Raw genomic sequence first — 14470 nt, 5'->3', positions numbered from 1 at the left:
CTAGAGAGGCCATACCCTCTCATGTTTCTCAGATATCAAACCCCTGATTCAATCTGTGGCTTGGAGCTATAAACCAACGCTTCCCCCAGTCTCTCGCCCGCCCTGCTGTAACCACCATTTTTGCATACCGCTCGACTTGCGTAACTGTTGAGTGGTTTCTCTCCCGGGAGACAATGACTGTGTACAGAGCAGGCCAAATCTTTCAACTTTAAATAGGCTACAGATTGTGAGGGAGACAAAAAGACGTTCGGTCCACTGTATAAAAATAAACATTTCTATGAGTGTTGAGTAATGTTGCTTCTTTAAAGGGGTGCTGAACTTCCTGATTTGGCCTTGGAACTTCCTGATTTCGCCAATTACCATCAGCCGAATGGTGTGCGACTGTGGCAAAGTTGGTTTGACCTTTGATAGCCTACCTCTGGGGCTAGATAGGGACTCTGGGGATAGATAGGGACTGTCAATAAATTACACAATTAAATTAAATCTCATTAAAATCTTTCAATATACACTACTGTTCAAAAGTTTGGGGTCACTTAGAAATGTCCTTGTTTTTTAAAGAAAAGCACATTTATGGTCCATTAAAATAACATCACTATGATCAAAAATACAGCGTAGACATTGTTAATGTTGGAAATGACTATTGTAGCTGGAAACGGCTGACTTTTGGGGGGAATATCTACATAGGAGTACAGAGGCCCATTATCAGCAACCATTCCAATGGCACGTTGTGTTAGCTAATCCAAGTTTATCATTTTAAAAGGATCATTAGAAAACCCTTTTGCAATTATGTTAGCACAGCTGAAAACTGTTGTCCTGGTTAAAGAAGCAATACAACTGGCCTTCTTAACCTCCTATGGCTGCGATCCCTGTACAGGGATCAACATCAGGGGAAATAGAATCTTGGTAATCAAACTACGTTTTCCAATTTAAAATAGCTATTACAGAGAACAAATATCATGCTTTTGTTTGAGAAGAGCAATCAACAACAGAAACATTTTCCGCCATGACAATTTTTACACATTCACATCTGAAGGTAAAATTATAACATTCTGATATCTTGCTCTTATTTCTCTTCCTGAGGGTCCCAGTGATAAAATGAAGTGCCGTTTTCTTTGATAAAATCAATTTTTATAGCTTAAATCGAAACATTTTGTAACCCGTTTGTGCCGTGAATTCCATCTCTATCAATGTTTTTACGGAGCATTTGACGTAATTACACGCGGTAAACCATTGTTTATCTAGTCATGGCTGGTTTCAGTGCATTCCTCTGGATGTTTGCAACACAGCCAAACGCCATTGTTTTTTTGCGGGGAGTATTGACCGAAGTGAACTGATTTGAAGACAACGAGCAATGACTACCTTGCGCACCCATCATTTTAGCGAAGCTTCGTTGATGGACTATTTCTGCCCAATGACCACTGATCTTCTTGAAATCTAGCTGGGTAGATAGCCAATGAGCTGAGGTAAACGCCAGTATGTAATGGTTTTGGGTTGGACCACCATTCCTTTTTTGTAATCTCACGCGTAACGAACTCCATTCTCGCCTTGACGATCAGAGGAGTTGCTGTAAGGCTTTTTACGCGCAGCTGTATTTCGGAAAGTTGTATTTTCAACGATTTCATTGAAGGTATCATGGCGAATAAATCAGGAAAAGCGAAGTCAAAGTCTAAAGTGAAAGTGAAAAAGTGAAAGTGAGACAGACTTTTTGATTGAGGAATCTTTGAGTGTTGTGATTCAAACTGTTGAGAAGCTGTTTCTGCAAGGACAGGACGTACTTCTGGACGGGTAAGTGCTAATGCCGTTTTATGAAATATATATATATATATATATATATATATATATATATATATATATATATATATATATATATATATATATATATATATATTGCAAAAAATGATTTAAAGAAGAACTGGCCTTCTTAAGACTAGTTGAGTATCTGGAGCATCAGCATTTGTGGGTTAGATTACAGTGCTAACATAATTGCAAAAGGGTTTTCTAATGATCAATTAGCCTTTTAAAATGATAAACTTGGATTAGCTAACACAACGTGCCGTTGGAACACAGGAGTGATGGATGCTGATAATGGGCCTCTGTACGCCCATGTAGATATTCCATAAAAAATCTGCCATTTCGAGCTACAATAGTCCTTTACAAGACGAATAATGTCTACACTGTATTTCTGATCAATTTGATGTTATTTTAATGGACAAAAAATGTGCTTTTCTTTCAAAAACAAGGACATTTCTAAGTGGCCCATTGAAATATTGAGTTATTATTGTTTAAAAATAATGTCCCATGTACATTGTGTAATTTACTGCTGGTCCCTAACTAGCCCCATAGGGATATCGATTATCAAAACAAATTGACCATGGGCATTACGATCGGTTCACGTGCAGCTGAGCTCCGAATTGATGATTACTTGGGTGCTGCCAGCTGTGGTCATGATTGAAATAAACCCAACCCAAGGAAAACTCTTACGGTACCCTTCATTCCGCAACATAATTTTTTTCCCTTTCATCTAGCAAATCCCTGTTTTTTGGACAAGACTGACTTTATGACCAAAATTATCAATGATTAAATTCAAAACGAGAAGTTGGTTTTGAAGGGCAATCGCCCGTGAAGAGAACAGTGAGAAGGAGATAGCGTGCCTGGAGTAAACATCGGATTCCATGTTGTAGTTGTAACTTAATTGTAAACTCCCCTGAGAGTATCAGAGTCAAGCTGGGTCAGGGGGGGGGGGGGGGGGGGGGGGGGGGGTGTAATTGAGTTGTAGTCCAACAACAGCTAGGCCTACAACTGACACCACTGTAGCCACTTTGAAACATTCTGCTATTAATACTACTAGTGCTAGCACTTCTTTATCCATAATATATTTACGCTATATAGTGAGCTTGTCACCACTGTTGCTTGTATGAAAAGTACTCCAGTAGTACACCACTAGTAATGGGGGGGATGTGAGGTCAGGGGTCCAGGCTGGGTGCTGGGGCAGTGGACTGGACCTGATTCAGCGCTGCAGTCACTGGTATGGAGATGCTGCCGGTGCTCATTCTACCGCCCAGCGGACCACAGCCTCTTTCCCCGCCTCATTTGCACAGCAATCCCGCTTTTCTGCACTCAGTGTATCTTTTTGTCATTTCCCTGCTGAGGGTCCATTTGTATTATCTGCTGAAATGGCAGGCAGAGGGAGAAGGAGGTAGGGAGGAGAAAGGGGGGTCTGGTCCCAAGGAGACTGTGTTTCTTTACAGCAGTGAATCTCAATGGCAACCTCCCCCTGCACACACACAGACTGACACTCAGGCCCAACTCCCCTCCATGACTAATGTGCCCCGACACTCATACGTCACCCGTAAATTGGCCAAATGAATTAACCACGGCCCCTGTGTAGTGTTACAGACTTTAAATGGATTTTCCCCTCTCCAGGTCTGCCCAATAATTGCATTTATCCATCTTGTTGAAGCGCAGTTTACACACTTGCTAACATCATGCCAATCCCGGCTACATTTTCCGCTCCAATGGTGGGAGATTTGTCATTGGATCATAACAGGTAATTCAAACAACAATTAGTTTGATGACTCAACCATATGTCAATGTCTAGCTGCCCAGTAGGCAAGGCCTTGGTGGAGCAAAGGGCCCTTCTATCAGTCTGTCTGTCTCAACCCCACCCTTTCTCAACTCTCCCCTGTTTTCTGAGATAAATACAGTCTTGTATTTATTTAATATCAATCATGCAAACCTCCAGGTTGAAGCAACCCATGGCTGTGGTACCTAGGAACTAAATGAGGCCTGTAGGCAACCATGCAAACACACAGAGACAGACAAACGAGGCTATGGCTGTGAACACTGGTGTGGGTGGGGGTCATCGCTACACTTGTGTAGTGTTTGAACAGTAGTGCATTAGACACTCTGGGGCCCACAGGACAATTCAGCTATGTAAACACAGAGGAACTTCCTTCCCTCCGGTCCTTCAGGCCTGCACTAAGACGACCCACTGTTTAAACAGCAGAGAATTCCTCCGCCCGCCTGGCCCTACCAGAGCAGCTGCTCTCCACTGAGGCCTCAGTGCAGGACAGACCAGAGACAGGCTCAGTGTTTAGTCAAAGTGCTCAGGGTAATCCTCCAAAGATGTACAGACAGACAGAATCTGGACTGAATTGACAATAAAGACTTAGCATGGCCATAAAAGGTGTATTATATTTTTTACCTCGACTGTTATGTCTGAATGGGTTTTATTTGTTCACAGAAATTATAGACTAGTCACCTTGGCAAAGGCAGATTAGCTAACCAGAAGATCAAGAGTTAAAACTGGGAAAATATTCCATCCTGAAATCTTGCCACTCAACATCACCTGTTATGACAACGCCAGTAATATATCTTTATTGATATTTGAAGAATGCTCGACGCATAAAGATACCGGGGCAGTAAATGGTAAGATAAAAAATAAGATGCGGGGGTAAAGAAACTCCTCGTTCTAAAGGGCACCGTGACAGACGTCACAGAAGCCGGTCACATGATCTTCACCTGTCACCCTCGCAAGATGACAGGATGACAATCCAGACCCCTTAGTATACTTTCAATATTTTATTAATCACTTAAGTTCAAAGATCTTCATATTTGTTTTCTATAATTATTATGTATAAATCGTTTCTGTTGACTGTCAATCAAACCTGTTATAATACTATACTAGGCCTAATCTAGAAAATCATCTTTTACTTTCATCCTTTTCCCTGTAGATATTTATCTTAGTACTATATGACTTGCTAACACCATGAACAACAGGTCATTATTTCAACCCATACCTTGGGATGCTGAATTCAATTGTTTTCTACTTCAACAGTGCTACATTTCTTCTTCTTGTCAGTTGATTTGGTCCTCATTCCACATCAGTCCCCTCTGGCTGACAGCGAAGGCCACTCATCCCACCTCGGGCCAGTTGTCCAAACAGACACTCAATTCACTTTGACCCCTTGGGGAGCCAATTGACAATTCACTCAGTACTGGGAGTCAATTTCTTCACTTTTGGAATTGACCCCAAACACTGCTGACACCATTCCTCAGTGGAGAGTAGAATGCATTAGGGGCATTTAAACCTATGCTTTTCATACAAACAGCCCCCCCACCCACTCACACACACACACAGACCACAACGTACAATATCCCACAACAGTGTCAGATGTGGTATTCAATCTACTCTACTGCCTACTAAGAACACAACATAGCATGTGCCCATGTGACCAGCAATTCTCATGAAATGTTATCTACTGTACACAAAGTGACAGCTGTCTATTTTAAGGGGTAGGGTAATATTATTTTATGTAAATAGATTTCTAACGGGCAGCTAAAGAGCTGACACTGGAAATGTTCTCTTAATCTATTTTTTCCTGACATTGTTGCACAGACCCGTAAAATCTCTCACTATTCCACAGTGTGTGCAAAGGGCTTACATTTCATTAGCCTTGTGCATTTTTACATACAGTAATCTCTGAAACATTTTGTTCTAAATCCTACAATAATCTGGAGATTAGTAGATACATTTCTTCTGCTTTGGCTCTAAAAGCTCCCTCACCTTTTCAAGCAGTTATAAATCCAGCACATTTAACGGCAAACAAGCAGACAATCACCTCATTAGTGCGCTCCCACACACACACAAACCACTCCGCAGAGCTTATCCTCCTGCAATTAAAAGTTGAATTAGAAGATTTAAAAAAGACATGGTTCTCCATGATGTGTTTGACATATTACAAAACGGTCCCTCGCATCTGAAAGGTTTTTGTCCAGATTATTTGAACAAAGGGAAAGTTCCAGAATCCAAATGTGCATTCACAAACTAGACAGACAGGATACCAAATTATCTATGCTCCTTACAAATCCAGAAATCCTTGACATTTGTGAATATCTGAAATACAGCAGATAATCACCATAATAGGACACTCGTCAGACTGCTGCATCTTTTTATGCAGGATTTAATATTGTAATGACAATGTCTTAATATATGCCATGTATTTTCCCTTTGAAGTTAAAAATAGACGGGTAGGTTCGCTGTAGCTTATAACAATGGTGAGATGGTATAGGGAAGATTAAGTGCTAAAGGGTGGTGGTTCACATATTTTCACCAAACATTGCAGGTGATGATTCATAATCACTTCTCCCAAAAACACTAAGCTCTCCTGAGTGAGATTTCCACACAGTGGAACAATCTAGAGCAATCTGACACATCCATACAAGCCTGGCCTACTACAGGTGTTCCCTGCACATTGGCATGGCTAGTCATTATACAGTCCAACATGATCTTTAAGAGCTATGATAAAGTTACACCCCCCCCCCCCCCCCCCTCATGGAAAACTCAAGCACTTTTATCTCTCATCATAAAAGGGTTAGAGGAGCAGCTCCTTTCCCAACAGAAAGCATGTCAGCCTCCCTGCACTTTGACCCTCCCCAAACACACTCCAATCCAAACAAGCCCAGCACCACAAAATTCCTCCACCATCAAACAATCCACTCACTTGATGACGCTTTTGGGGTCGACATTTTGATAACGAGGCATGGAAACAGGTGGAGAAGTGGCCAGAATTATTAAGAGGAAAAGCCACCACACACATGGCCTGTCCACATCAACTGTGGCAATAAACTCGTCCCAACCCCCCCTTCTCTTAGTCTTGCTGTTTTTTTGGAGGGGAAGATAAATGTGAGGCCTGGGGGCACTATTGTTTAGAGATCGAACCAGGAACTGTCGCTGTTCTCATTGCCCCGGCATTCACAGAATTATGCACCCTATTCAGACCACACACACACACGTCGCTGGACGCATTTCCCGCTTTTCTTAAACTCCACATTCTCTCCCACTCTGCTAAACTCCTTTCGCTGCTGGAGACTCACGGCATAATGAATGAATGGGCTTACAGAAATATGCACACTCAGACGAAAAATAAATATACCTAGTCTTAAATTGAACAAATAAAAGTATCAATTATTATTTACCTAAAAAACATACAGTAACATATCTTACATATGCATTTAAAAAATACTACATAAAGAGTTTTTCACTATAAAAGGTCATTGGTCTAATTATCCTTAAACAGGCAATCAATACTACAGAGCTACATCTTATCTTTCTACTGGATGCAGTGCAAAAGCTCAGCTCTATTGTAAAGGAATACAAACCCCTGCTAGCACCTGCTCTAAACTATATTGATCCCATAATTGATGGAAAGAGAAAACAACTTTGAGCTTCAGTAGAATTATAGAATAAAAGGATGACATTGTCTATCAGTATCATCTAAGGAGTCATTGCCTGCAAGGTAAACCTTGACATCTCGACTAGCAGTCCAGGGCTAACGCAACCAACACTCCCAACACGTGCGTTTGTATTGGAACACTTGACAGATATAAGGACAATAGAGCAAATAATCCTAAGAACTGCCCCTTGAAATTCAAGGAACATCCATGCATCTTACATACTTCGGATCTAGGGAGCATAGTACATGGAACATAAAACGTGAGTGCACACTGCATGCACATACTATGCCGCACACATATGGTACATAGATGCAAATGCAAACACACAAATAGGATATCATTTGATTTCCATGTTTCAGGGAGCCCCAAGCCCTGTGGGCCGGCAGTAAGACTATATTTAACAGATGACAAAAGTTGCATTCCAGATGTACAGTGAGATCTTTGTGTTGAGCTTTATGGAAATGCATGGGAGAGAGAGAAAATGAGAGAGGGGGTGAGTGGAGGGGAAGGAGAAGAGGGGGGCACCAGTGCACAGCTGCTAAGCCAATGCTGTTTTTTGAGACAGAATAGCATAAAGCAGTGTGGCCCAGTGATAGGGAATTGGAAGGTTGGGGGGGGTTAGTTGTTGCGGTATGGGGGAAAGTGTATTTGTCAGTAGTCTATGCAATGTGCCTTCCCAGCCACAGTTCTATTGAGGAAGAAAAGTTAGATATTTCAGTTATAGGCCTATTTTTATTAAAAAAATGTGCATTCAGCACAACACACATTTGAAATTGAACATGAGATTAGTAGTTCTATTACCCAAAGCTCAATTGCATAGGTTTGATAAATAAATTAAACAAAACCAGGGTTGATTGTGCAGTTGGGCATAAACTACATCCAAACTCTGTTCACTACCACCAGGGAACTACTCCCATCACAGTATTTAAAAAACCTCATTAAAAACACACCCATAAACATGTTGGACTGACTGATTTTGTTGTGTGTCGTTTCAAACGAACTGACCGAGAGCCATTTTTGTATGGGTTCACAGCTTAGCCTGCCAACATCATCAACATAAGACAATTAAATCCTGCCAGTGAAAGAAAAAAATATCAGTAAATATTTACATCGCAAATCTTTACCAGTCATTCACTAGGCGCTAACAAAACCTTACTGTACTCTCCCTCTCTCCCCCTCCTTCCCCTCTCTCTTTCTCTACATCTGTGATTCATTGACTTTACAATTTACCACATGTCGAGAATGGAGAGGTCGAGCCTCCATCTGAATCACGACACAAATATGCAAGTGATTTATTGTTTTAAAAACTGTGGGCCGATTTAGTGCAACTCCACTTTTCCTGAGCATTACTCCTATTGGCAGACCATGAACAATTACAGTTTGGACTAATTAAGCTTGGAGAATGTGCAGTGCGCCGCTAATGTCTAGCAGGCCTCGATTTTAGTTTAATGGTGCCAAACTTTACTTCCCAACTTTACTCCCTCAAATCCAAAACAGATTGCACTTTTTATGGGTGTTTATCAAGCTCAAGACAAATAAGGACCTTTTATTTTCCTTGCATGGGATGAGAAAAGAATTGGAAGGGGGGTGAGAAAGAAGAGAAAAGATAGAGGGAAAAAGAGGGCATGAGGGAGAAAGAGAGCGTGTCCTTCACAGCCTAAAAAAATGTGGAGTGCATTTTGCGAGGAAAGACTAAATGTGGACGCGTAGTGCCATGAACCCCCTGCGGATTGCAATTAAGCCCTATTAACATGGAAAGCCAATTTGATAAGGTGTGGGTCTATCCCCTAAATCCGCATTAAGATATCTTTCCTCACCTCGCAGGGACAAGCCATTCAGAGCTGTACCAGAACACACATAATCCATATGATATACTAGTGTTATGCATATTCTGCTAACATATTTAAAAAGATACTGTATGTGTCAATTATACAATTTTGGCCATACCTGTACATCTACATACACACAAAGGATTACACTATGTATTAAATTTGGGCTAATGTACAAATACCACTGCTGATCTGATGTTAATCTTGCCACAAATCCAACATTCCCTCCCAAAAATGTCAAAATTGTGTAGGTCATTAATTGTGAAGGCAAGCGCCATTCATTTTTAAATAGGTGGGTCTACCGCAATAGAAGAGATACTGCTGCAACAATACAAGTGAAACAAAGAAAATAGGAAAAAGGCTATTGTTTCAATCATACAATGCCTCTTGCCAAGCTTCCTGTGGAATCGCCACGGGTTTCGAGTGTCTTTTTTTCACTCTAAATAGACCAGGGGATGCTGGGTGTTGCGTTCTCGCTCCCTCTCTCTTTTTTGGTTCTTTTTAAAACTACTCATAATTAGACGTTGAAACCCAAAACCCAAAACCAAAAACCCCAGCCAAAAGTCTCCAGGCCCCAGGAATTATGGGGCCAGGGGTGGCGTCAAATATCTTAACATTCATAAGTCTGAGGCAGTAAATAAACCCGGCGGATTTACGGCCCTGCAGCCCTATGCCAGAGTGCTGGCCTCCCAGCCCCCGCTCCCTCTCTTTCCTCTCTGCATACCTGTTGAGGTGTGATGTTAGCCAGCAGCACTGAAGTTAACCCGTCGCCTTTTCAGAAAGCCCCATGTTAGCATGAGCATCTGCACAATCGCAGAGAGAGAGAGGTGCAAGGAACAGCATGGCACCCAGAGTTAGCTGGCCAGGCCACTTCACCAATTCAACCTGTTCCCACTGAACCAGCAGGCCTTTGTGTGAGGTTGAGAAAGGAGGGAGAAGAAAGAATGGAAGGATGAGGGGAAGAAGAGGGCAGGAGGCCTAACACCCTGGGCATAACGTCATGTCAAATTGCTAAATTATCCCAAATTGTACAGCTTTTTAGATTTAGGTGGTTGGAAAAAACAAACTCACGCTCGTTATAGCTGTCTGAGGTCAGACAGATTATAGTAACCTCCACACATTCAAACACACACACACACACTCACACACACAGACTCACACAAAAAAAAGACATGCAGTAACAGAATCACAGGAAGCATGGAAAGGCATGCCCAAAATGTCAAGATCATGGCCAGTTGACAAAAAAAAGAGAAATCAAGTGGCAAGGCTGTAACATCACTAACATCACAATCATATCACATTGGACATATCACATATGTCTAAAAGTATGGAAACAACAAACAAATATTGCACACATGCCAAATCATGAATTCCAATAGTACTGAACCATCTGTACCAATGAGACCCAAAATTGATCAAATGAGAAAATTGGATTGAGGAGAAAAAGCAACCGACAAAGCCTGCTGTATCAAAGAACCACGCAACAATGGAGTGAGCTAGCCATTTCTAATCACAGACACAGTACCAGTTATATTCTGTAGCCTTCCTTACTAGTTAGGGAGGAAGACAGATAATCAATGCCCAGGTGAATTATTGATGCTATACATTTATGAATACAACAGCCACACAAAAAAAAGCACTAATGGGTGGACACACACGGTGCTAAATGTAACCGACCTGAGAGGAGGGTTGGGTTAGTGCACTAGGTAAACCATCATAAGCCAAAAAGGTATGATGTGATCTTGAATAAAGCTGTACTGAACATTTATAGTGCATTTGATCACGTTTGCAACGTCTCCTTGCATTGTAAACCAATTAAACACGGATCACTGGGTTTTTCTAAAATGTTATTTTTGCAGATGATCTTATCTTGCATACAGGGAGGTGGTGGAGTATGGAGTAGACAGAATGACGGAATGACAGTGTGTAACAAAACTGATCAAATAGGCTACTATGAAAACCTTCCAAGTTTGAATTACCTCTGACAACCACTGAACTAATGGGCACAAGGAGGTAGACTGTACACAGACCTGATATCAGATTTGAGACATGTACAGCAGCATCTTCTTACACTGCAAGGGCATTCCATGACTTTGCTCATATCAGTTGGGTATATAAGCATATTCTAATGTGGAAGTTATGTGCGCAAGCACTGGACCTGGCACTATAGTGAACATGTGCAAAAAGAAAATAACCCATTGAAACAAATAGCCAGCTAAAACCCAGTGTGGGTGTGTGCACTGATGGGAATAAAGGATGACTAGTCCTGCAAATGCACCAGTATTGTGAACATGAGGGACACACTACTGCGTAATAATGGTAAAGAATGTCAAACGGTCACAAATATGCACAAGACACACATTTAATAAAAACACCAAATCATAAAATATACAAATAGCAAGATAATTCGGTAAGATGTAAATAAAGTGTCATATATGTGCAATTATTTTGTAGACATGTTATAAGACATGCTTAAAATACTTACATGTGTCAGACAGAAAAGGGTGCATTACATTGTCTATCACATGTGTGTTCATTTTCAAGGTGTGTGTGGTGCACTAAATTGAGGAAACAAATATCAGTTTCATTACCCAGAGGTATATGTGGGGGTAAGATCATATTTCCTAATGCCTGGTCTTTGCCTTAACCTTGTAAGATGAGATGACAGGTCCTAAAGCAATGACTTGTAATTGCAACCATAATTTTTTTTTTTTTTTTTTTTTTTTTAAGGTTTAGAAAATGATCCGGCCTAAGCATTGCTATTGCCCAGTGGGACTAGGAGGTGGCGAATAAATGAGTAAGTATACATAATTATAGCTGAGCTGATTGCCTCTAATAAATAACATGAATTTATTTATAAATAACATTTTACATGGCACATGCTTTTAAGAGCGATGGTTTACCCATTACAGGCTAGCGTGGTATACATGGGCTACAACATGTAAAAACCAAACAATTTCCAGCCTATAAATAAATTATTTCAAATTTATTTAAAATGTTTGAGGTAAAAATATTAATGTCTGCATATTCAAAGTAACTGTCAATGACAGGGCTCTTTCAGCTAATGTCAATGCAGTTTGACAAATGCAAATTACATAAATAAACTAATTAACACATTGGCTTTGTTTTTATAAGGTCCTTTCTCAATGCTTTTCTGAGTTTCCTTTATGTTGATATATTTATAGAAACTTGTGTTAGGTGTTGTTATACTGCCCTAGGATTTTAAAAAAAGTTTAAATGGGTCATGTGTTAAGCGTTAAAGAAAAAAACGTTTTCAATTAGGTTGTAGCGAACGTAGCGAAGGCTCAGTACAACATTATATTAGGGGGCGGTATGAAATCAAAGCCAGAGATAGCCTAACAAACACTCACATAATAATACAGTAATAATAATAATAACAATAACAATGCTAATAATAATAACAATAATAATAATAAAATCAAGAAGAGGCAGCATAATAATCATAATTTTCAATTGTCCACTATAAACTGCTATGTTATTATTGAGATTAATGTTCATATTTTGTACTATAATTTGATCACAGGTGTACAAAAAAATAGAATATTCATCATGTGCGCATGACCTTGCATACCATTTGTTTTATTTGAGGTGATGGAAATGAATTGATTATCCCTATTCCTAGAATGCTACAGAGAAACATGCAGGCACACTGTTGCAAGCGACATGCATGCCATTGTACAGTTCATGAAAAGTTGCGAAACTTCTGTCTACATTTAACAGCTAAACACACCTAGCTGGGTGTCAATGCGCGTTTGTTCAAGGCTACGTGGGTCGTGTGTGTCCATTAATGTACGCACATCGGTGTAAATAAATGAACTTACTGTGCGAGCTGTTGGAGAAAGTGATCCATTCGGAAGGTACGGGCTTGTTAGATCGGGGATCATTATAAATGGATAGCCCGGGTACGGTGGGCTCTTGAACAGCCCTCCATCTTGCCTTTTCGCAGCTAACATGGCGGGGGGAAAGAAGAAAAACTTTTATAAGTGCCTTGACAACTTTTATACATCTGAGATTTTAGAAGAAACCCACTCGGTACGCTCATATGCCATTGTGTACAAATCTAAGAGACAGACAAGCAGAAACTCACCCTCCTCTAAACTTTCTCTTGTTTTGTCTCTGAAAGTTTCAGACCTAGGCGGAGGCCGTCTTTCCGCCTTGAAAAACAACGAAACACAGGGGTTGCATTAAAGAAAAACATAGGGAAATCATTACTTTTATATACCGTGGTTGCACATTTCGCGCACAATAAGTAAATGTTTGTAAACTACGAATGCCCAATCGATTCCAATTATTTCACTTACCTCCGAATCTGACGAGCTGTTTTGATTTGTTTCTGATTCATTTACAAGAGAAGATTTGACATCTGCTAAATCCCTTTCTGCCGATAAGTTCTCCGAAATTTTTTCATCCTGCTCCCCTTCGTCTTTGAAGGAAATCATTTCATCGTTCGCACCCAAATCGTCCCCTCCACCGCCGTTGAGCTGCGGCATTTTCCCGAGCAATTTTGGGGGGCAAAAACACAAAGTTTTAAACCCTTGATCTTGGTGATCTAGAATCCGAGTTAAAGTTTAGAGTCTGTATTGGCGTTTTCCAAGCACTGGCGGTTTATACAAACTAAAAAGAGGGGAACCTTGGCAGAAAAAGAAGCCGGAGATGGAGCTGAGCCGCTCGGATTGAGTGAGTTGAAGTTGGTCGGAGTGGTTTTCAGTTCAAAGGCGGCGCTGATTGACAGATAGAGAGGGATGGAAATAGAGAGAGTCTGGATTCAGGATTATTGACAGGGAGAAACACACAAGAAACTAATGAGATTCAAAAAAGGGAGGGACTTGAAGTGACGTTTTCATAAATAGGGAGAGAGAAAAAGGCTGGAGGAAGACGACGGACGAGTGTGCAGTTCGAAAAGCGGGTGAGGAAAAGGCAGTTTTGGTGAGGAGCGCGGGACAGTGAAGCGCCCCTGTTTGCTTTTGTGCTGTTATAGCAAAATAAGCGAAAGACTGGAGTTACTTGTAAATACGGATTCAATATATGGGCGGTCTCCCGCTGAAAATGAGTAGAGAGCACTTCCTTATTTTCTACAGTTTCAATGTAGCAATTTTGAAAAGTCACGACATAGGGGCCAAAAGTTTACCGCGCATGCTTTCCAGAATGAACTTGAATAAGCCTATATCCGATCAACATTTGCTTCGGGTAGGCTATGAAGCAGTATGAATACCATTTTGATCACTATGACAGCTTGAAGCCTTTCCTTCTTTTTTCTTTAACCCTTTTAAAGCAAGCTATAATATATGTCAATTATATTGTACATTTTGTTGTACATTTCTCATATCATATTGCATAATCTTCTATTCTAGACGATATCCTCAATTAGGTTGCATCCATAGCCT

General features: G+C 40.7%; 1 protein-coding gene across 32 annotated transcripts in view; it reads right to left on the bottom strand.

The window, feature by feature from the left end:
• Positions 1-14030, bottom strand: part of LOC110499059 (transcription factor 7-like 2) — a 98724-nt gene extending 84694 nt beyond the window's left edge. For 3 of the 32 annotated variants that reach the window (XM_021575894.2, XM_021575915.2, XM_021575914.2), the window contains exons 1-3: positions 13388-14010; positions 13174-13240; positions 12908-13032 (exon numbers count right to left, since the gene is read on the bottom strand). In XM_021575894.2, the coding sequence (XP_021431569.2) occupies positions 12908-13032; positions 13174-13240; positions 13388-13576 (381 nt within the window). In that variant the 5' untranslated portion in view covers positions 13577-14010. Of the gene's footprint in view, positions 1-12907; positions 13033-13173; positions 13241-13387 lie in introns of all 32 variants that reach the window. The other 29 variants (XM_021575905.2, XM_021575913.2, XM_021575912.2 and 26 more) reach the window with 20 other exon arrangements.
• Positions 14031-14470: the final 440 nt, after the last annotated feature.

This window comes from Oncorhynchus mykiss, chromosome 20 (genome assembly GCF_013265735.2).
Source record: "Oncorhynchus mykiss isolate Arlee chromosome 20, USDA_OmykA_1.1, whole genome shotgun sequence".
Classification (NCBI taxonomy): Eukaryota; Metazoa; Chordata; class Actinopteri; order Salmoniformes; family Salmonidae; genus Oncorhynchus; species Oncorhynchus mykiss.
This window is presented reverse-complemented; position numbering and strand designations above follow the sequence as displayed.